Source organism: Calidris pugnax, unplaced genomic scaffold (assembly GCF_001431845.1).
Source record: "Calidris pugnax isolate Ruff unplaced genomic scaffold, ASM143184v1 scaffold24, whole genome shotgun sequence".
In the NCBI taxonomy this organism is placed as follows: Eukaryota; Metazoa; Chordata; class Aves; order Charadriiformes; family Scolopacidae; genus Calidris; species Calidris pugnax.
In genome coordinates this window covers 15,022,982-15,046,973 of record NW_015090922.1, presented here as the reverse complement: position 1 = coordinate 15,046,973, position 23,992 = coordinate 15,022,982, and the positions used below count along the sequence as shown (strand labels likewise).

General features: G+C 39.1%; 2 protein-coding genes across 4 annotated transcripts in view; both read right to left on the bottom strand.

The window, feature by feature from the left end:
* Positions 1-2,633: 2,633 nt before the first annotated feature.
* On the bottom strand, positions 2,634-12,165 carry LOC106893018 (potassium channel subfamily K member 16-like). The gene is made up of 5 exons (XM_014950603.1): positions 11,953-12,165; positions 6,927-7,041; positions 6,232-6,398; positions 3,656-3,821; positions 2,634-2,857 (listed from the first exon to the last, which is right to left on the bottom strand). The coding sequence occupies exons 1-5, from the start codon at positions 12,163-12,165 to the stop codon at positions 2,634-2,636; spliced, it is 885 nt and encodes a 294-aa protein (XP_014806089.1).
* Positions 12,166-16,888: 4,723 nt separating this feature from the next.
* KIF6 (kinesin family member 6) overlaps positions 16,889-23,992 on the bottom strand; it is a 158,942-nt gene continuing 151,838 nt past the window's right edge. For 2 of the 3 annotated variants that reach the window (XM_014950568.1, XM_014950569.1), the window contains exons 21-22: positions 22,924-23,030; positions 18,324-19,788 (exon numbers count right to left, since the gene is read on the bottom strand). In XM_014950568.1, coding sequence (XP_014806054.1) covers positions 19,772-19,788; positions 22,924-23,030 — 124 coding nt within the window. In that variant the 3' untranslated portion in view covers positions 18,324-19,771. Of the gene's footprint in view, positions 16,924-18,323; positions 19,789-22,923; positions 23,031-23,992 lie in introns of those variants that run through there. The other variant, XR_001412954.1, reaches the window with a different exon arrangement.

Below are 23,992 nucleotides of genomic sequence, written 5' to 3'. Positions count from 1 at the left end.
TTTTCTTAGCTGGTCAATTGAAAGTTGTTGACTACCTCTTTGTTAGAGGAAGGGTACTGGAAAACACTTGATCCATCCACGCTCAAGAACTGGACCACTGTTCCCAGTGTGAATCTCAAAGTAACTTTGATTAGAGATATGCATGGGCTTTAGGATCTTTTCAGGATCTTGAAAAATTGACAAAGTGAGTGAGAAATTTCTATCACTTGTGTAACACAGCAGAGGTCATCAGTATCTTTTCCCTTTTCTGTTCCAACTTCCTCATGTGCTTGATTTTAGGTATCTTTTTGAGTCCTCTGGCAGGCAGCTTGTGAGCTGCTGCAGCTACTCTCAGCCTGACTAAAAGCAGCAGTAGCAAAAAATTCAGATGATAGTCTTACCATGCTGCTACTTTGCAAAATCAGTATCAGGTACAGGAGCAACTTTCTGGATTGCAGTAAAAGCAATCCAAATTCCCTGCTATCAGATGTCAAGTAAGAATGATTTTAATGAACACTTTGCCAGTAAGCAGTGCGTGCATGCTTTCCATCCCTGATAAACCTATTTATCATTTTTTATGGCATGCAGCATGGTGTAAAACCCTGTATAGGATCACTTTAGACTACCGCATGTTTTGTGGCTGCATGTGGCTAGATAAAGTAAGGAAGGCATGGAAAAAGGCAAGGTGATGGGAGCAGGTCAGATACAAGGGTCAGTAGAACTTTGGTTTTGTCTTTCACACAAAAAGGCCTAAAATGTCTTGTGGTGTTGACACAATGCAGGTAACAGAGTATAGTGATGGTAATGATGACAGCAAGTGCAGATGCAATGGTCGAAGAATAGAGAATGCTAAGAGAGAAAGTTTCCTGTGAGATTTGCAAAGACACAAAAAAACAGAGAGGAGAGAATTGGCTGCTCTCAGTGAAAGAGGCACAAAGAAAGGCGTTGCCCAGATTTAGGGGAATAGCTGAGGGCATTGAGGAAGATCAGCGCAAAAGCGGAGGAGGTAAAATCTGTGAGGTAGGTAGTGGTAAGGCATGAGGGAAATCTTAGAAAGGATAAGTATTTGAAAACTCAGTGTTGAAATGAGTTGAATAAACCATAGCTGCCGTTCTTATATGCCAGCATTTCAGATTTGAGTGGCCATGCTGCACTAGGCAGGAGCCAGCAACTAGCAAAGAAAACAAGCACCGAGTCAGAAGTAAGAACAAGTGTCTGTTGTCACCCTCCTCAAAAGTAAAACTCTAGCACAGAAATTACGTGGGAAGAGATTTGGGACCTACACTCGTCTCTACATGTTTTATGAACATTTCCCTGAAGTGGAATATCAAAGCAGCTGCTGAAAAGGCTGACATTTCATGTTACCATAGCCTACCAGCCACAGGCTAGCTTGGGGCTAGTGTACACTCCCAGTCATATTTCACTTACACTTTTCATTCAAGTTCCACTTCTAAATGAGTTTAAAAGGAATAATCGATGGTTAGTATGGGTTGTAAACATGCTGAATAAACAGCAGTATGTACATAATCACAAGCATACCCACGGAACACGTTAGTGATGGTCATAAACAATCTCCTGTGGTACTCAATGAAAGGATAAATTGTTTTATCAAGCTTTTATAGTTTTCACTCAGAGTGTGACTGCAGTTTTATACCTCAGTAACTAGCCTGTCATCAGGTGCTTATACCTCCTTCTTTGGCTTTTCTGCTTCCTTGGAGAGGACTACTGACTTACAATAACTGTGATAAAATCAAACTCCCTGTTTCTCACAGGTGACACTATGAGCGTGACCGAGGATCAGATGTAACACAGGAGCCATCATCAGCCTTGGCTAGAGGTGAAGGGACAGCATCAGCCCTGGACGGTGCATGATAGTTCTTCAATGATCTGGCCCAAAGCAAGTGCCAGACTAATAATATTTGTGATCTGCCTGGAAATAAGGAAGTCTGCTTGTATTTAGATTTAGTGTAAAGTGCTATTTTCAAGTGGCTGTGAAATGAACTGCCATAAGGACCTGCTTTGAGCTGTCAGTTTGCAGCTGAAATGAATTGTAACAGTCCAGGCAGTGCTGGATAGACACATAATGTCTGCAAAATTTAAGAGAGAAGCATTTTAGTGCCGAAATTATCATTTTATATGAAAGCTGCTAATTTCAGATGATGTCAAACTAATCTTAATTGGATGGATGTCACTAAGGAGGTGGTCGCTAATATTGCTATTCCTCTGTGGCTTTTTTTTTCTGTTTGGAAATGAAGGAAGATTTCTGTACCTGACTTCTTCTATTTGAGATTCTTGGTGACATGACTTCTCATTGGAGCTGGGAGGCAGTCACTCTGGATTTTTTGAAAACGAGTGACCATAAGAACTGAATTCCACTAGAGAAAGGATAATTGATTACTTCAGAGGAAGTTGCCTTTGTTGAATGAGAAGTGTAAAATGAATCCTGGGACCATTGTTTTATCGTGAGTGCTACTTCTTTGGAGGTTCTGATTGGCTGATGCCTACATAATGAGTAAAAATTTCAATGTATCAGAAACATTTCCTCCTCAGGAAACAGTCCACTAAATCTGTGGTTTAGTCCTTTATCCACAGGGCTTGCTTAGTGAGATATAGACGAATGATGTGCTTTCAAGACTGCTTTCTGTGTATCTTGCTCAGCTGGGGATGTGGATCCTAGGCTGCTCAGGTTCATCTTCCAGTTTGATTGTAGCTCCTTCTGCCAAGCTTAAGTCAGGCTTGTGCCAGTTCAACTGAAGGAATTTTTCCATCAAGTCAGCTCCTACATTGAAGACCAGAGCCAGCCAGGCCAAGCCAAAAACAATCCAAATTGCAGTTAAGCTCCTGTACACTGGGATATAGTGCTTGTTAGGGTTTGTGCCTGAAAAATCCAGGAAACTTTGCATATTAATCTCGATAGCTTCAGTCTGCCAGACAACATACATACTCATACACCCTCTTCGCCCCCTGCAAAAGCACATGTTTAACATGTTTGCCTGATCTATGAGCATTCTTCTTTTTTCTTTTCGTGTTCCAACTCTCAGGTTAAGCTCAGGACATTTGGCATCAAATCTCTGAAGCCAAGGGTATATAATAAAAATATCCATGTCTAGTGTTAGTCAGGCTTGCACAAAATTGAGTGTTCCTAGCCACTGACAAAGGAAAAAATAATTTTGGAAACCCAATGTTGAGTCATATTAGCCATATTTTACTCAAAAGATACACAAGGGATCTCAGATGATTTTGAAAGATACAGTTTACTATCTCAGTGATACGGTGATTGATTTTATATGGGAAATGCAGCCATTTTAGGTAAGTTGTTATGGAAACCTTAATTCCCAGTTTGATATTTCCACAGCATGCACAACTGTTACAGCTGATACAGGCACAAGACAGAGATACCACCCATCACTCATTGATCACATTCATACCAGCTTGGACATAGCCTGTTGAATGGGTGGTCAGTGGCATTTGTGAAATGAGTTTGGTGACTCTCAGCTTAGCTGCTGAGAGCAAAATGCCCATGTCATATAGTACATTAGCTCATTATTGCCAGTCTGGCTCAGCTCACTCAGGTACCAGATTTATAGTGGAATGGATATCTCTGCCCTCTGTATTTAGCTTTATACTAGTGTAACTAATTTCAACAAAGCTCAATCCAGTTCACCTTCTTTATTACCTACTACATAGTCCCCAAATCCAATGGTGCTCAGGGTGATGAAGGTGAAGTAAAAGCCTTCTCCATAGCTCCAGCCTTCTACGTAACTGAAGACCAATGGTGGAAACACTAGAAAAAGCAAGGTCCCAGTGGTCAGGAAGATGGCCACTGCTAGTGTTTGAACCACCTGAAAGATAAAAGGAAGACGGCAGCTAAATGGCACTCAGCAGTTGTCTAGTGGAAGTCGCTGGATTTGTTTTGCTCTTGAATCACAAATCCACTCCAGCTGGGAGCAATGTCCAAAAAAGGAAGGATAAACCAATGCTTCCATTCAATACAGGCTCACCTTGCTGTTTACCCTGCACATAGGTATTTTACCTAATCATAATTCCAAACCCTCTCAAAATCAGGAAAACAAGGAGGACTTTTTAAGATTTTTGCAATGAGTTTTAAAGTATGCTCAAGTCATATTTTCAAACTTATTATGGCAACCACAGGAATAAAATACTCACTTTACGATTTCAATTCAAGTAGAGATGTTCTCATAATCTCTGAGGCTCCTGTCTTTGAGGAAAATCACCAAGTATTGCATAACTCATGATACAAAGATTGGCAACAAATTAGGGTTCTCTTCCTCACAACTGCTTCCAAAGATTTATAAAGTGCCTTGCAAGAGCTCAGCCAAAAATATGTTTGGACGAAATCTAAAGAAAGTCAGTTTGCCTGCTTTTATTTTTAACTTCCAGGCACTCAGAGCAGAACTGTTTTCTGTCAGCACAGGGCAGAGCTGTGTCTCTCAGTACAAACATCTGCCTTCTGGAAGATAAGTTACCACATATGTGGCTGCAATATATAGGTACACAGAACGGTCAGTGGATGGGTCATGACATGAGACTTCAGCATTAAGGATCAGGTACTCATGGATTTCCAGGGAACACAATCTGGTGAATTTTTGACTAGTGATTCAAACTCATTGCAATTGTTTAAAAAGGCCCTTGAGGGCATTCAGATCAGAGTGTGATTTTCTATGCATGTGCCTATTGTGACTGGATGAGAAGCCAAACCACTGTTTTTAAAGTGGAAGGTCCAGGTATCATGTTTTCCTTTCTCGCTTTGTATTATCTCACATATAAAATGGTCCGCTGAGCTTGAGAAACTTGGCATGAGCCTATTGAGTGACTTTGACAAATCACTTCTGTATTATGTACCACGTCTCTCCAGCTGTATAATAATACTTACCTCATTTGCAAAGCACTTTGAGAATTACTGATCGACATAGTTGGTATCTGTTCTCATTTAGTTTATTCCAGAAGTATGATAGCTTTTAATTAGGTAGTAAAGTTTGCACAAATTTGTATATTGAAATACATAACACTACCTTTTGCTGTGGCTTTTAAGAACTTTCTGGTACAAACCTATAACATAGGGGACAGTAAGTTAGGAATGAGGAAGAACTGATTGTAATTAATTTCCAAAAGCATGATTAAATTGTATATAAAAGGAGATGAATTAACTTTCTGGAAGAGGCTTTTCAGAGTGAACAAGCAGATAGAGCTCCAAAGCTCTGTCTGATCGTAAGAGTTTTGCCAGAAATTAGGAACTAATTCAGAAGTGAAAAGAAAACAGACAAGAAAAAAGAGATGCAGCTATACTAGCATGAAAATCTTCCTGGTGGTAGAGCTGCATGTATCTGGGGAATGGACACAGGTAATGCAGCTAAAGAACTTCTTGCTCATATAACCGTGTCTGCATTTGACACCTTTATAGCTTTACCAGCAAACATTGCCCAGTGTAGGTGGCAGTGACTCAGAGATTTTACAAATTTTACTCAGAGAGTAGAATGCAGTGACTTGGAGATTTTACAAATGAATAAGAGAAAAAAACGGAAATATTTTAACATATCTAACATATCTAATCTCCTTTTCTCTAACTTAAGGGATCAATTAATTGAACCTTTACTCAGAAACATGCACTAACTTTATTATAAATGACCTTCATGTATTTTCTATTATCAGTGCTTTCCTAATTCCAATACATCTGGACTAGTTCAATGACTCACCAAAAAACTATAACTAAGGAGAAGGAGCATTTATTTACATTTCAAGAAAAGAAAAGGAAATGCTAAATTGCTGGCACAATCAGAGAAGGCAATTCAAGACCGATTAGCAGGCCAATAAAAATAAATTGTCTTTACACAGTGTAAAGATAGATTTTGGATAGATACTAGCATAGGCTAGATAAGAAGAGCTGGATTCAGCAATGGGTTCTGTATTCTGCGTGTGCATGTATTCTGCTGAGGTCACCAGAGTTTAAGGACCCTGCTCAAAATTGAGGCTGTGCTTGCTTAACAGTTTTGCTGAATCAAATTTCAAAAAGGCAAATCTAGACTCCCTCAAGCAAAAGCAAATTTCTTTAAAGCTATCATAGATAAATCACATATATCAAGTTTCCGGTATAAAGGATCATGTAATTGCTGTGATTCAGAAAAATTTAGGCACACACAAGGAAACCAAATCTAGCATTGGCAGTATCTATCTGAGAAGAGAAATCTAATTAGTTTCAAAATAGTGGAAATAAATGATAGATTGACCCTGTACCTGGGCACGGCCTGGCTTTTGCACCCATCTTTCCAGGGTAATCAGCTGAGCATTGAGGCCCTTCCCCAATTGATTAAGGAAAGCCAGGTTGAGTGGCACTCCAAATAAGGCATAGAATACACAGAAGATCTGCCCTGCCACTGTGCTGGGGGACAGGTTACCATAACCTGGAAAAAAAGAAGAAAACAGCTACATGAAAAGGCTTTACAGTCAGGCTGCAGGCCACGATGGGAAGTTTTAGGCTTGGAAGCTCAACTATGTTAAGCTTCAGAAATGTGGAGACCTGTGATTTTCTGCAATTAATTCTGCCAACAAATTGATGATAGAGCCCTGTGCATTAGCTACTACTAACAGAAAATCCAACATGAAAAATATTACTTACAAAGAGTATTGTAATTTTTTACAGGTCTCTGATTTTGTGGTGAGTACAACTGAGGGCTTCAAAGCAACCTCAAGTTGTGCTGTGCATGTACAAAATCATATTACATGTACCAAGTAGGCACTCAGCTTTTTTGCAGGTAAAATATGCTGAACACACAATAATAACAAGTATAATTGGAAACCAATAGAAAAACGTAACCCATAGTAGTCAAGATTGTCTTGCAGGTGTATTCTGTCCACCAGATGTAGATTTCTGGGGGCCTTACAGGACAGCTGGAGTAATCCCCAATTTACAAGGAAAGAAAATACCTCACCTATAGTGGTGACAACAGTTCCTGCAAAAAAGAAGGAGTTGCTGAAGTCCCAGTTACTGGGATTCGTAGAGTTTCCTTCTGGGTTGACTCCTTTTTCCCATGCTTCCATGAGGACCTGAGGCAGAAGAAGTCAAAGCAGCAAAGGCAAGCAAGCCATTGGATCAAATCAGGAATAATGCCAAAAAAAAAAAAAAAAAAAAAAAAAGAATTTTTCACTGAATTTCACTGAATTTCTAGAGTTGGAAGGGACCATAGAGATCATCTAGTCCAACTCCCCTGCTGAAGCAGGATTGCCCAGAGCTAGAGCATGTTACTCAGGACTGCATCCAGGCGGGTTTTGAAAATCTCCAAAGAAGGGGACTCCACAGCCTCCCTGGGCAGCCTGTTCCAGGGCTCTGTCACCCTCACCGTGAAGAAGTTTCTCCTCATATTTGAGTGGAACCTCTTATGTTCCAACTTGTGCCCGTTGCCCCTCGTCCTCTCCCTGGGAACCACTGAAAAGAGTCTGGCTCCCTCCTCCTTCACCCCTCCCTTGAGATACTTGTAGGCGTTGATAAGGGCTCCCCTCAGCCTTCTCTTCTCCAGACTAAAGAGTCCCAGCTCTCTCAGTCTCTCCTCATAAGGGAGATGCTCCAATCCTTGAATCATCTTTGTAGCCCTACGCTGGACTCTTTCCAGTAGTTCCCGGTCCCTCTTGAACTGGGGAGCCCAGAACTGGACACAGTACTCCAGTTGTGGCCTCACCAGTGCAGAGTAGAGGGGGAGAATGACTTCCCTTGACCTGCTGGTTACACTCTTCCCTATACAACCCAAGATACCATTGGCCTTCCTGGCCGCAAGAGCACACTGTTTACTCATTGTCATTTTACTTTCCACCAGGACCCCCAGCTCTTTTTCTTCAGTAGTTGCCTCTAGCGGGTCCACCCCTAACCTATACTGGTACCTGACATTTTTCTTCCCCAGGTGCAGGACCCTACACTTTTCCCTGTTGAACCTCATGAGGTTCTTCTTTGCCCAGCCCTCCAGCCTGTCCAAGTCTCGCTGGATGGCAGCACAGCCCTCCGGGGTGTCAGCCACTCCTCCCAGTTTGGTATCATCAGCAAACTTGCTGAGGATACACTCTGTCCCCTCGTCCAGGTCACTGATGAATATATTAAACAGCACGGGTCCAAGTATTGACCCCTGGGGGACTCCACTGGTTACAGAAGTCAATATTGCTTTCCATCTTGAGCAAGCAGAGCAATAAACAGTGTAGATAACAGGGGAGAGTTTGACTAAAATGGCCCTGTGCTGACATGGCAAAACTTGAACTGGCCATTGAAGAGGACAGGTTCCATAGTAAGTTGAAAGGCTAAGGAGAAGGGAGTGGAGGGAGTCCCCAAAATGATCGAACAGGGAAAAGAAAGTGAAATTATGCCATAAAAAAAAAGGCAGTTCCTCTTTTCTCCTTCTGTAGTCCAGTTTTTAATTTGGGCATGTATAAATGTATGGTTGTGTCTGTGGGGAGGGGCATGGGCAACGTGCTTATTTCTGTTTCTGTCATGTAAGTACTAGTGAAGATGAATTATTATTTTTGACTATGACTTCCCAATAATTTTCATGGAATATGAGGCTTCTCCTAGTCTGAAAGATTAGCTAATGAAATATTTTCTGCTGTTCCATATAGCTCTTACCAGATGACCAAAGCTATCACGTGCAAAAGACCTGCTGCTCCTATTTATGCATCAAATATCTTGTTTACTGCCTTCGTGAAGGTTGTGTTCCTTTGTTCTCTCCAAGGATTTCTCTGAAGGACACTGGTTACCTTCTGCTCAGTGGCTGGGTTTCAAGAATCTCTCTGTTTGTTCCATACCAATTTTGAGGTCCAGGTCACAGCCCTCATAATTTTGCCCAATGCCTGAAGGAATTACTTGTTCACCTCTTCTAGAGACTTTTATGTGATGCAAGATATGAGCAGGATTCCACAGCAACCTCAGCTTAATTTTGTTCCAGGAGTATGAGTCCAAAGAAGATATTCTTTTTTGATTCAAATGTGGACCACTGCCAGAAAGATTGCCTATCTGATTAACATACCCCCTGCAAGGTATCTGATTTTGCATATGTTCTGCAATATTAGCTGATCTGCGCTGGTGGATTGAGTATCCTAAGTTTAAAAGCTAATGTTATTCTTTCAGTAAAAAAACCTACAGCATTGGTCAAGTCCATCAGATCCAGCTGCTAGACAATTGTCACATGTGAACTCATGATTCAAGTGCTAGCAGAGTTTCTTTTCAATATGACAAAGAACTTTACGTTATCCATTAAAAGCCTGTTCTCAGAATGGGAAGAATTTGACATGTCTATCCAGAGTTTACAATTTTATTTGCTGGCTAGAAGGAACACCTAGAAGCTACTGAGGTGTAAATCTTTTGAAATGTCTAAAACAATCACAGGTTTAATTCATCCCTGCAAGGAATTTCTATCCATTTCAATGCACAAGAGTTCAGAGGAGCTACATTCACATCATGAAAGCCAACATGGAAGAGTAAGGTAATGTTGAACAGTTCAGACAGTCTGCCAAGATCAAATTTCTTTGCATGATGGCTGCTTTTAAGTAGAATGCCATGAAAGAAATGGCATCCTGGCCCCCAGGAGAATCATTCCTAAACAAACAGGTTCATGTGGGACAGTTATCATGGCTCCTAGCTCCTTTCCACCTACACCTCAGGTAGCAGTTATGGCTGGAGTAAGAACAGAGCAGCTGTTGAATGGTTGGTGAACATTAGCTGTTGCCTTTGGGAGCAGAAGTAGCCAGTAAGTAAAAGCAATGTGCTATAATTTACAGTAAGGGTATGGAGCCTACATAAAGTTATACTAGGATGTGGACAAAATAAAAGCTGCCTGCCATTTCTGCTCCTGTCCCCCTCTCAATGAACACTGCAGCTACTTGGGGTCATAGATAAAGATTTGGTCAAGATTTATGAGTTCCTTTGGGGCTGAAAAAGTATGGACATAATCAAAACTGGGACTTTAAAAATATACCTCCTTATTCAGTGAATCTGCCTCTCAGTTACGCTGTCAGAATGGCATAATTTCCTGACCAAAGTATGTTTACCAGAGACACATTAGATCACAGAGTTTAGATTTGCACTTTCCCAAAGCTCCAGGCTGTTCACCTTAGGAGCTCAGGCTCACCTCTCAGCTATGCAGTTTTAGCCAAGCAGAGCCAATGCAGATTATGGACATGGAATGGCAGAATTTGCTTCGTGCACAACCAAGTCAACAAGTGGTAACTCTATTCTTAGTGAAAATCAATACACAAAAAGAAAACTCTGGGTTGATTCTCAGATTCCAGGATTTAGGCTTAAAGAACTGGCAATAAGACAAGGCAGTTTATACTTGTCAGCTGAGCAGACTGGATCTAGTGGCTGTGTCTCACCACAGAATGAACACTTTTCAGACTAGAACTTCTGACATGATGAATACTCCACCTTAACCATATAGTTAAAAGTACAGATAGATGATTGCTTCCTTGCATTGCTTTTAGAGCTTTAATATGGAAAGAATTCAATTCCCCACTATTACTAAGAGCTGGACAAATTTCTTAAGAGGCCTTATGAATGACAGGTAAGCCACAGGGCACCTGCACTTACATTTACCTTAAGGACCGTTAAGTCTAAGTACGTTGAAGCTTGATTTATTGTAGCTGATAATCTAGCGCCCTCAGCCGGTTTTGTGTGGAACAATTTACAAGCGAAATGTAATTCAGCAGAGAGACAAAAAAATGCGAGTGGCCTGGCATTGCTAAGCAAGCTCCACTGAAACCAGAGAGAGGAGAATCTGAAAACTGTAAACCCTCCCTAAAGTTTCTAGGGTACCGGAGATTTAACTAAAACTTTCAATTCAATGATGTGTCTCAATTTGGTTTACAATGAGAATCAGGGATTTCTTCTCTACCATCATTGTCACAGAGCTAAGGGAAAGACAGGTAACATCACCAACAGGTGAAGTTGAAAGAAAGGCATGTTTTTAGGCATGTCAGCTTTTGAAAATGCTAGTAATTTTCTGGCCAATGCCAAATGCTCTACAAGAAACATATCACGGTATTAGTAGAGGAACATTGTCCTTGTAGACAGAAGTTCAGACACCTTCTCTTCCCTTTCTGATCTGAATTTCACTGTTTGCTTAAATCCATTTACAGAATCTCATCTTTCTGTTGATCAAAAGTGTACACCTTCATGGTCTTCTGACTTGGACAGTGCAAACTTATAGCATGTTTAGAATTTCTTTCAGGTTTAATGACGTGGTAGAAAGCGTTCAAACCATCTCTACACCCACCTCTGCAACTGGGTAAGTTTGGAGCATGAAGAAAGTGATAGTTCAATGACTTCTGTTGAGTTCTTGCAATATGAGAATGACAGGATTTGTCTATAATAATACCAAGAATGTTCTTGTAATTTATCTCTAGCCTGTTTTGAGGAATAGCTTAAAATGTAATTGAAGATGTCACTAATTAAGAACCCACATTGAACAAGAAACCTTTCTCTCTTATAATAAAGTGACAGACAACACAGCTCATGAGGGTTGACTGTATCTTTTCTTTAGAAGCCTGGAAGTACAAGACCACCTCCAAAGGTGGTAGAAAATTTCTGGTAGAAAATACTTGCACAGATTTGGGCTGAAGTGTCATGGTAGGGCAAATTACTTCTTGTAGGTTTGGTTCTTGGCTTTTGTCCCAATGTATAATTCCCATGTAATAATTAAAAAAGGACATGAAAACCATGAAGTTGAAATTATTGCAAGATAGCATGAAGGTGCATCAGCAGATTTGCAAATTTTGAGAGTTCATGACTGCAAAAAGGAAGTACAATAGATCAAGATAAAGAGGTATGCAAATGGGCTTGAGAAACCTGCCTTTCTCTTGTTCAGTTAGTCCTTTAATCTCATGGACAACAGATCAATTTATGACATGCATGGCCAAAACAGTATAATTTCTTTTAACTGAAATAATGCTTGAGCCAAAATAATGAGACCTCGTTCCTCTTACCTGTACGAATTGCTCCAGGGCTTGCCTGTCCAAGCATGTGTAGTTCTGCAGGAACTTGAGCTTCTCCAGCTGGAACTGGTCCCGAAAATGGGTCTCTGCCTGCTTCTCCAGCAGCTGGAACACCATAGCGCCCAGGAGGAGGTAAAAGAGATACCCCAGTACCAGCAGCGGAGTCCAGCTGATCTGCTGGTTGTGTACGGTGAGGAGGGGCATGCTGCTGCTCTGGTGCTGCCAGTCCCTGCTTGGTACTTAATAGGTTACTGCCCCAAGATGTGTGCTACCAGGGACACCCGGGAATCAAACACCCATGTTCCCACCTACTGCCCTGGAGAATTTTTTAACAGAACATATGGGAATCAGGGCAGGTAACAAGGCTACACAAAATGAGACTAACAGGCAAATTTTAAACCTCCACATCTTTTCTCTATCCAAAATAAATAGAGAGCGTTTACAGCTCAATAAGAATGAATGTGAATCGTAGTGTCTTTCTCCTGTTAAAACAACTTTTATCCAGAAATCTCAATCAAATCAATGAAGCCTGACACAAGCCCTCTGAGACTGGTATTGTCTTCCAGGCTGGGAAAGCTGAAGTAAAACTGTGGCTCAATGACTTACCCAGGCTCATATGAATAGAGTCACAAATAGACTCTTAAAGTCTTGACAAGTAAAGCCTTGCTCTAAACACTAGACTTCTGTACAAGAAAACACTATAAACTCTCTAACTAGAGCAGACTCCCAAGAACAAAGAAAAGTATGGAGCTGAATAAATGGAAAAGTCAATAGGTGCTGTCTGTACCAGACAAACATTGCTGGCACCAGTGGGACCAGCATGATGAAGCTCATAAACATCCTGAATTCACCCTGGTCACAAGACTGACCTTATCTTTCTTTTCTAACGCCAAGAAGATCACTCCCCTCACTGCCTGGCCTACCACTCGTGAATTCTTTGTGGGATGACTCCACCCTTTAGTCCATAGAGTTAGAGAATGAACCACTCATGCCTCCTGCTTTCAATCTCTGTATTGCCCTTTTAATCCAAATACATAAAGGGGAAGGAAGGCTTAAGGTTAATCGTTAGCTAAAAAACTATCAGCGGTTCACTCATGGGAGCCTAAATGATTATCACACAGTGGAAATGAGCTGGGCTTGCATATTTTTCTGTAGGAAGAGTTTTATGGCTAGTGTCATCTATGCCACACTCCTTCTCAAAGAAAATGCACACACGCAGAGCAAGAGGGCCATGTGGCTAGCCCTGCAATTTTGTTATTAAACTCCCCTCCCATTAAAGTGTTCTGGATACAGATATCCCTCCTTTGCTTAATATTCAGACTGTTTTTCACCTACCTTCAAACAAGAGGTAGTGCTCAGAAAAAAAGAATAAAAAAATAATTTAATTCATATCTGTATCTGGGAAAACTCTGGTACTTGCCATTTGAACTGTGCTCCTAGCCTAGGGCCAGTCATGTCCACCCAGAAGAGGATGACTGACTGGCAGCAGAAGGGCACTTGTCACTCTGAAAAGTGAAAAGCATTATGGAGAACTCCCAGAAGACCTTTGTCTGGGACCACTCTGTTGCTGTGACTGGGGGACAGAAAGAATTCAGTAGAGAAGTTCACCATGCAAGGACTCAGAGCCTTGGTGCTCTGGTGTTTCTTTTCAGTTGAAGTGAAACATTTGGGAGACAGAAGCTATAGTGTCATTGATATCACCAAGCGCTGCAATAACACTATGAAACAAACTGATCTTAGGCAACTGAGACATCCAATGGAAGGCCCTCTAACTTATCACTAATGGAAGGCCTTCTCTTGGTCTATTCTAAGGATGATAATTACTTTCAGAGTACCTAACCAGAACTTCTCTCTTGCATCTGATTTCCATAATTAAAAGGTGCAGGTTGCTGTTCCATACCTTGTGAAATGATGCAAAAAATAAAAAAAAATCAATTGTATGTGCACAAGAAACTGCAGAGTAACCATGCAGTTAGAGATGAACCACTTCATAGGTGAATGACTCACAGATAAATGCAAGTGCAAAATCATGAAGTACATGTTTAAGAAAGTATATTCATAAACATGCACAATTCCATACAGGTGAGCAAAGTAGTGTGCTCTGAAAACGTGAAAAAAACCCAGCCTGTAAGTTGTAAGATGCTGCCATATTTACTCCCATGGAAAAGCTATAGAAATATGTACCTATAGATTTCAAGTTACAGATATCATAAATCTTCTGTCTGCAAAGGTGGTTGGTTTTTTTTTTTTTTTACCCTACTGTCAGGTTGCAACATAGGAATAAAACAAAACAAGATTCTGTGCAGTAGCCCAGAAGTTAGGTCTTGCCACAGGAACAAAGAAACTCAAATACGTTGAGTCCCTACTTCCAATGTATGCCATTTGGAAGTAAACTGACGCCTTAAGATTTCTAAGTGAGTCCTGAATCTGGAAGAGGGAGCTCAGCATGGCTTACCACATTGGAAATGAAATTTGGCTTCCAGGTAAAAAGGCATAATAGTACAGTATGGCAAAATAACGATACTAGCAGATCCTTTTGATGATGGGATGACAAAGCACACTGTCTAATCTAACTTCTCTTGTTGCTCTTTTAATGTTCTTCTGATTAAAAAATAAACAAAACCTGAGATCACAAACATTAGAAATAAAAAATGCTAAAAGCAAAAAACTTATTAGTAGAGAGTAGCTGAACTTGAAAGTTCACTATTACTTGGAGGTTCTGCTGTTCCAGTGCTCTCTGCCAATGTTAAACACAAGAGTGTATTTGATCTCAAATCTAAGGAATGAATTCCCACAAAACATATTTTAAATCCAGAGCTGAACATGAGCTCCATGATTACTCCTTCAGTTATCATATTTTCCTCCCTCAATGCTGTTGTAATATGTGACTGATGCAATAGGATCCAGCTTTTCACAGAGAAAATTTGAGCCACTCTGGAAAGGACAGATACCAAAACAACATCCTGGTCTACTGTCAAGATAACGAATCACTTCATGTATATTACCTGGAGCAAATCAAAGGATTCAGGGTTCTCCCATTGCTGTTGTTACAGTCCCTAACAATTCTTAAATACGGACAGATGCTAAACAAAAGATAGGCCAAAAATAACTGACATGGTTTCCTGACTCTGTATTTCAAAAGCCAGAAAAAATACCATAGTGATCAGTAAGAATATAATTTACACAGACACAAATAAGCTGTTTCTAAAATAAGTAATTAAATGGTTGGAAGATACCTTGGCTGATCCTGTCATCCTCAAACTTCTGATGAAGTGAAGATTTTTAGACTAGATTCTCTGGAAGAAATGTCTCTGTACAGAACTAGATGACAAACTGGATGCAAAGATCCAGGGACCCATTCTTCCACAGGGTATGCATTTCAACCTGAATAGTTTGTACGTGGAAATACTGATTTATTTTTAATTTGCTTCGCTCCTTGAATGACTTTTAAACCCTGCACTTCAAAGAAGAGTTAAGGAAATTATTTTAGAACCAAGTTAAATATAAGTAACAGTAACATTGTATTTCTTCAGGCATGACACTGCCATCTGGCAATTTTCTAGTTCTAATTTTGTTCTCACTCCAAATTTAAACCAATCATTTTGACTTCCTGATTTACACTCACATAGGTGAAAACATGAAGTGTTTTCAGATAAAAGGTAGAAAGAGTTCCAAGATTTCAGTAGTATTTTTCTCACACAGCTTCTATTAAAAAAAAAAAAAAGTTTCCTTGAGTAATGTAATTAGTGTTTTGGTGGTAGAACTTGTTGTTTCTGTTTTTTAACTGCATAAATGCATTTGGGTAAACCCACTGCTAGCCCACAAATATTTGTTTAGTTCACCATTTGTGTCAAATGAAGACATCATCTGCCCCCAAAAATGAACAGAAGATAATCTTCAAAAAATCTCAGGTGTAGGCCCTGAGATTTCTCTCAAGGAAAGGGAAAATGAGGTTTTAGTTGAAAGTCTTCAATTTTATTGGGGTGGTGTCAGATCAAGGCATGGCATGGATAGTAACTATTATAAATATCTAGTTTACATTGCTTGCCTTATTAGTGAGGTTTCAAAGCGAACATTGCAGGAAGTGAAACAGAAAAAATATCAGAAAAAAATCATTTAACATTGATTTAAACAACAATAAAAGTGATTCATATGAAATCATCTAAAACCCGAAGTTCAATTGTTGTTGTTATTTAAAATGGACTTTGAAATGACAAACACAGCTACCAAACATATTCTATGTAACTAGGCATTCTCAGATTTTCGTCTTGTTGGCACCCATATTCACCAGCTGGGTATTTGGTACAGGCAACATTTAAAAGATCTTAACATTTTATTACATTGAAGGGCTCTCAGTTATACTATTGACAAAAAACATTTGCATCCTATGATTGATTAAACCAGATAAGAACAATAAAATCTTTTGCTGGAAAGCTATTACAATATATACTTACACTGTTACATGTGTGAACATTGTCACTTCAAAGCCTTTTTCATAATAAAACGCAGGAGTGAAAAAAGGAGATTGAATTAGGCATGTCCATCTTCCAAGCAAGAGAAACTCAAAATAAAGTTTTATCGTTTTTTCTTTGGAGCTCTCTGGAAACCTGCAGTGGTCAGGAAGCGATGAAAAAGCCCAAGCCAAAAGTTGGTGAGCTCAAGGGTTTCACTAGTGTGGTTCCAGATTGTGTAGAGGTCCTTGGCAGATAGGCAAGCATAAATAGAACAGACCCTTTGGGTTATATACTGACCTTCCCAGAAGCTCTGTTTCTTTAGGAGACCAGCAGAAGTCTATCTTCTACTGAAATAAACTATATAGAAGGTTTGGAAATGCCTTGAAAGAAGAGATGAGATGATCCACAACGTCTGGCATAAATTAATCCTGGAAATATCTGTATGGTATCTAGCACTGTGGAGCTATTTCCCCAAGAAATCTCGACAGAAAAGATATTTGGATTTATTCTGGTTGGAGGAAATAAATAAATTGTATTTACCATATAAACATTTAAGAAACCAACAGCTAGATATTATTGTGAATAGATAGGAGTCAGATATGCATGAGAATCTCTATGCTTAGCAATAGTGTTTTACAGATGGCTTAGGCAGTAGTCAAGACCATTATAAATGCAGGCCTCTGATTGTGTCTGCAGTGTGGTGAATGCTTGGGTTATTTCAAATTAATCTAGAAATTATATGAAGATATTTTATCGAAATACATAACTTTGTTAATCTGTGGCCAGACAAACTTTCTTGAAGCAATAAATGCTTTTATGAAGACAAGAAGACTTAGAGAAAAAACCCAGTGGCCTTCCAACACCTGTGAGAAGGCCATCAAGAATATGGAGGAGGCTTTTGACAGAGGGGCATGTGAGAAGAAGAGAGACAATGGGCAAAAAATAAGAGTTCAGGCTCGACATAAGGAAAAACTTTTTCATGATGAGGACAGTCAAGCACTGGAACAGATTGCTTAGAAAGGTTATGCAGTCTCCATCTTTGCCGGGTTTCAAGATAGACTGAACAAAGCCCTCAGCAGCTTAGTTTGGTCTCATAGACGATGCTGCTTTGAGAAAGAGGTGGCATTAAAGACCTACTGAGGTCTTTCCAACCCGAATTTTTCTACAAACCCAAGACGCAAACTTTGAAGAGTGGAGGCAATTTTTTTTAAAAAGTGTATGCTTTACTTCTTAAGACTATTATGTACTAAATGAGAAGATTTTCTGTCCACATGATATGAAAATTTCCAGAAGCAGCAAGAAAGGCTTTATATTTATTTATATGGTTTTATATATTTATATCGTTTTCTATTATTGGATGCACTTATGTCCAAGCTCTTCTTATGCATTTGGTATATTCTTAATCTCAGACCATTCTGCCAGTCAGGTATTACTTTGCTGATAGTGATTGAATTTCACACCAATTTTACAACATTGTAAGGAAAGACTACAGAGTTTTGAAATAGGACAGCAAGTAATCTTTTCTCTTTGTGAGTTAGATATGTGGCAAACTGAGATTAAAACAATTAATATGTATTCGTCAAATAGTAGCAGTGTCACATAGATCACACCAGGACAGCACTGAGATCCTTCTCTTTACCAGTTAATGAAAGCTATTGGAACTGCTTCAATGTCAAAAGAAATGAGCTGTCGTACCAGTATTTCTCTTTTGGCCACCTTCAAATGAATTCACTATAAAGGGGATTTTACTGAAAACTAAAAAAGATGGCTGTTTCACCCACAAATGGTTTGGAACCTTTGCTTCTTCTCTGGATGGATGGAGGCAAGGTGGTGGCCCTGCTCTCCTCAACAAAGCTGTATAGACACTAATTCAGCATACATTTAATACAGTGTTCATATATAGCAGAGTAAGAAGAAGAAAAATAAATACAGACAGAAAAAGATTCTAGCAGAAGAAGGACATTTTAATATAATCTCCAACAAAGCAGACATACAAAAGGGGGAAGACCTGTGGATTTTCCCATCTCTGATCAAATCCTTGAACTCTCTCTTCCCAAAGCAACAGTAAATCTGACTTATATCTCACCCTGTACATCCTAAATTCTGCATAAAGCTTACCAATTTATGTGGTAGCTGTGCTAACTTTTACAGAAAATTAAAATGTAGAAAAAGGTATAACTAATACTTCTTGATTGCATCTTAGTTGTTAATTTGTTAAATAAATACCTTCTGTAGGTTTGAACATACCAATTCTCCAAGTACTTTGGAATAATTATGAATTTGCCACAGAATTAAGTATCAGCAGCTTAAGGAAATACACATTCTTGACAATGAAGTGTGATTTCTGCCGATATATTGCTTTTCTTTTATGCAAACAACCCAAACCTTTTTAAATGCATTACTATAAGCTTATCACTAGCATGAAAAATGATGTCTTCAACCTGGAAGTCTGTATATCTCAGAGAAATAGACTGTATTTTACATTGCATTTTCTGATTTGTTTTAGTCCAAAAAAGTCATTGCATAACTGGATATTATACTATAAATTAGTACTGAGTCAATAGTGAACTTATGTTGTATATAATATAAAACTGCATTTAAATTTTCACATCTTATTTGTATTTTACAACTATTTGTCCTGTTTTACTTTACACCTATCAAGTGTCATTGTTTCTTCTGAAATTTGTATATTCCGGGTGGTTGCATATTTTGTACAACATTTAATGTATTCAAATGAAAAAAAACAGTTGGGAAATTTAGACTTAATTACTTTCTACTAAAAAATTATTTTCATATTACAATTAAATCTCATTATTCTAATAATCTGATACAAAACCTACTACTTCTTGGTGAAAAAATTAAAAATCAGCAAAAGGTCTCAAATGTAACTTTATAGACTTTTGTAACTCAAATAACTATTTTTGCACAGACATCTCTGGATGCCAGCTAGATGTAATTAATAAAGCCTGATGCAAATCCATGCAAATAAAATTACCATCAGTAGTAATAAGTGTTCCCTGGATTAAAGATGTAGAAGAGCATTAATACATTAGATAATTTTAACTTTTAGAAAACATACAATGTATTCACAATAAACAAACATATTTGGCAAACTCCTGATTAGTTATTTTAGTTTTGTTTAATCTTAATGCGAGCTGAAGATACCAAGTGCAAATATTGAAATATCATTCCCTGGAGAAACTGATTTTGTTGTCAAAGACAAATAACTTCTGTATCTGTAACAATTAAATCTGTACATCTAAGGTAGTTATTTGTACCTGTTTCTGAACAGAAGAGGAGAGCAAAGAATAAAGGTCTTTATTTCTAAAAGGAAATAGTGGACTTCAACAGGAATGTTATTTGTTCCCCAAGCCTGAAAGAACATAAAGAATATATTAGACTATATTTCAGGTTGTGCTGTCAGTTTTAAAATGAACTTCAGAAACATAAAACAAAAGAAAGAAGAAAAAAAAAATTTAATTCAAAACTTTTAAGATAAAAACATCACGCATCTTCTCTTCCGCATTTTCATTTTTCTACTGAAGACTGAACAAGGCAATAAAAGCATATGTTTGCAGAGTAGCCCTTTGTAAAAAGCTTTCCAATGCTTTAACAACCCCAGCAAGCCCCTGTCAATGTACCTGCTTTAATTCCTCTGTTTAGAGAGCAAATGATAGCGACCTACAAACCTTGAGGCCTTCCCTGAGACCTCTCATTCCCCACCCCCCCGACCCTGCATTACTGTCACTAAGGATATTGAGCATTCCCATGCTTTCTGTTTATAAAACACATTTTCCACTCTGTTGGCTTCTGCACACATTCATCTTCCCCTTCCTTCCCCCCTTCCCTCCCTCCCTCCATCCCCACCCTGCTAATGTAAAGTGGGGCCCTCGGTTTGCTTCTAAGATACTGATATAACAGTTTGAAAGGGTCAGGATCAATAAAGGAAAGAGCAGTAAGTATGTTGACATTTTTTAGACCTAGCAGACTTTGGTTTGGCCACACTTTCTCATGTTGTTTCCTGCAGGACACTCTGTGTGTAACAGTCATGCTGGGAGTGAATACATTCACGTGCAAATACAGAAATGCTTATTGAACATCTCAGTTGAAGAAAGTTTGGGAAGGAGACAACACAGCACTGGAACAGGACTCAGCAAACTTAGCTTCTATATGAAGCTGTCTGACTCGCATTAGTGGCTCTGGGCAAATATTTTCTCTATAAATTATTTTGTATGTGTTCAAAATTTATTGAGGAAAAGTTCTGTGTGACCCTGATAACACATCACTTTTTCCCCCAAAGTATTCAGTCCCCTTCTACTCTTCCTCTCTGCTAAACTCTACTTTACTTCTGATAGTTTGTTTTTATCAACAAAGCCAAGTCCCCATCCCCACCTCCTAAAAGAAACCCCTCCAGTTCTCCTTTGCTTTGGATACAACTGTTACTGGAAACTATATAGCCAACAATGCACAAATACTACAGCAGCTACTGTGCCTCTCATCTCCTTTAGTCTAGAAACAAGTCAGGTAAGAGTGAAGCAATGTGCTCATGGGAAAAGGGAACACGTATCACAGGTATGGGAATAGTGGAGTCTCAGCCCATTTTCCTCTCCCAGTTAGAAAGGCTACCACTGCACCTCATAAATGTCCTCAGGTTTCACTGTGGTGTTGAAGCATAAAGTACTTCCTTACTAGTTCCTTCCTTACTAGTAAAATCCATAGATTTTACTCTCCTTCATCTTGCTAAATTAGAATTTACAAACTTTTTTTGATTAACAGTTTCTGCTATTAGTGGCTTTATCCTTCAAATCTGGGAGGGTTTACATTTCCTCACAAGCAGTGAAGAAAAAAAGCCTTCTGTTATCTGCCAGGTTGACTCCAAATCCTTCCCACAACTTGCTGCCGAGCTGTCTCTTATCTACGACACGTCGGGTCCCTACAGGTTTGTAATATGCTGCTCATACTTACGAAGCCTCTTTACTTTGTGTTCCCCTGGCTATGCTTAGTTATTGGTTGTGTCATCCAGCCCTGCACCGCCAGGATGACCAAATGTTACTCCGTTCCTTATCAGCTACTTCGGGCAGCAGGTAGCTCATCTTGTCTAACTGAGCTTCAGAACAATTTTAAAAGTGTTGACCGTCCTTTGTTCTGCAAGAATACCTTTTATAACTTGGGGTCTATTAGTCGTCAATGTTCATAATGCCTAGCGCCTTCTGAAACTGATGGATGACGCTAAGTAATAGCCTGTGGCTGAAAAACACTCAGGATGGAAAAGGCATTTGAGACAGACATTCCTGATATGGTATGATTTAGGAGGTGATCACAGGACAAGATGTGCTCTTGTTAGTTAGATCACTGTACTTCACAGAATGAGTCAGATTTGACCCCTCTAAAGGCTTGAAATGTTTGTTCTAAGACACTTATCTCTAACCTGCTTCTGGTGAGCTGCCTATAAATTCAACTTAATTTCATTTGCAGAAGAAACCTGACAACAGCTTTTCTAAATAAAGACAAAAGGGATCCCAAAGCCTAAGCGTGTTAAGTGTTTGCTTTGGATGAGTGTAGGGAGGCTGTTTTTTCAGCCACTGTGTGTTTACCTGACAGTTTTCTGATAAGAAGTGTGATACCAAAACCCCACTTTGTGACAGTGCTAACACCATCTGCCAGGTGCTGATAGCTTGCTGAATAATGCTGTCATCAGCACTCAAGTGCTGATGGAAAGTTATTGCTTCAGTAACCACTACCGCTTTCATCTTCTGTCTAACTGGTTACTGCCACTAAAAACTATTATTCCAGAAAAAAAAAAAAGAAAAGAAAATCATAGGTCATTTTTCTTTATCATGATGAATTACTTTTAGGCTGCCTCGCAGTGCCACCATTGTGTATTTATTGCTTTCTGCTTCCTGCCAATTTTACTTATCTATACTATAGAGTGAACTTTATTGCCTGCCTATGATTGCTCTCAGTACCTGATTTGGTGACAAATACCCATAGAAAGTTTCACTAGACCTTGATATAGTGAAATACTTCTTAAGGGCATACTCTGCTAGACCCAGCGGGCCAGTCTGCCTCATGAGGAATCATTTGCGTAACCTTTATTTCACGTAAATTGTTACAGCTAAAATTGTATTAACTAAAAACCAGGCCAATTTAAAGAAAATGCATACAGAAAATTTTGGAAGTATTTTCATAACCCAGAAACCACATTCAAACGCATTCACTTAAGTGTAAAGAAATACACTGTGCAGGCTCCATGCCTGCCCCAGAAAATTCACTGATGGTGGCTGAGAAAAACGGAAAGCCTTCATATTTTTACACTATAGCATTGAGCTACTAAAATAAATACACATGAAGAACCTCAAGTGTTTAGAACAGCTAAGAACATGTAATATAATTTAAGCCAGAATCAGTTCTCACTCACGTCAATATAAATGTGGACTAAAGCTATTTTGGCTTTAAAATGCCGTACTGAAGATTTTGGTTTGGTTTCCTATTTTTTGGCAGGATTTACCTTTCTTTTGCAGGATGTTCTGTCTTGCTTTAATGAAAGCTAGGATGTCAGCATCAGCCTGGCTGTCTCCAGTCAGAGGAACAGATGTACTTGAACTTGGTGGGGTCCTGAAATAAGAAAGTATACTTGTGGACACAACTGAGTGAGAAGGTTATTTTTCTGTTCCATTATCTCCTCTCTTTTTTCTGCATGGAGGACTTTCTTCTCCAGATACATTGTTAGAGATGGCACAGTTCAGAGAAGAGCCAAGGCCAGGGCTTCTTACTGCTCTTATGTAAATTATTAAGAGTAGCTAATATCTTTTTAGTTTGGTAGGGCCACATGCTTATGAGCTATCAAATCTCTCACAAAGGTTTAAAAATATTTTACTGCTGAGTCAAAGACTTACTGCTGAGCGGAAAAGACTAATATAGTGAGTTTGCCAAAGAAATGATTGATGTGTCTATGCCATGTGTTTGTTTACTTCAGGAAAAAAATGCTGCTGTTTATTTCAACAGATCAATAGTATTTTTGCCTACTGTAAGGGAATTAAGTTTTCATACATACCCAGAAGTAAATAATCACATGACATTCACGACATCTGCTGACAGGGGCAGCTCATTTCTGCTGCTGAGGCTCCAGTCCCAGCTGAGATCTTGTATCTGTGCAGTTAAATCATTGACTTATCTCTGCTTTTGTCAGACCCTCTAGTGGTATAAAACGATGTAGTACAATGAAGCTATTCTAATCAGCTAGAAATTTGGCTCCGTGTCTTTAGCCTTGTTTAAAGATCAAACACTAACGATGAATGAGAAATATAGTGATATAAATTACAATGTGGAAGGAAAAGTGGAACTAAAAGGAGAAACTTTTTTTTACATATCCTACCTCTGTAATTGTACTTATTTCCGCTGTTCCTTACTGTCTATTGCAGTAGAATGTAATTGTGCCTGCATAAAACGGAAGTCTGATACCTTTTTTTTGTGCTACTAATTAAGTCCCCCGTTTCTGAATTAGCAAACAGAAATTCTGGAAAAAATTCCAGAAATGGCTATGAACTTAATAAAATTTCTCTATTTATGTAATTTAC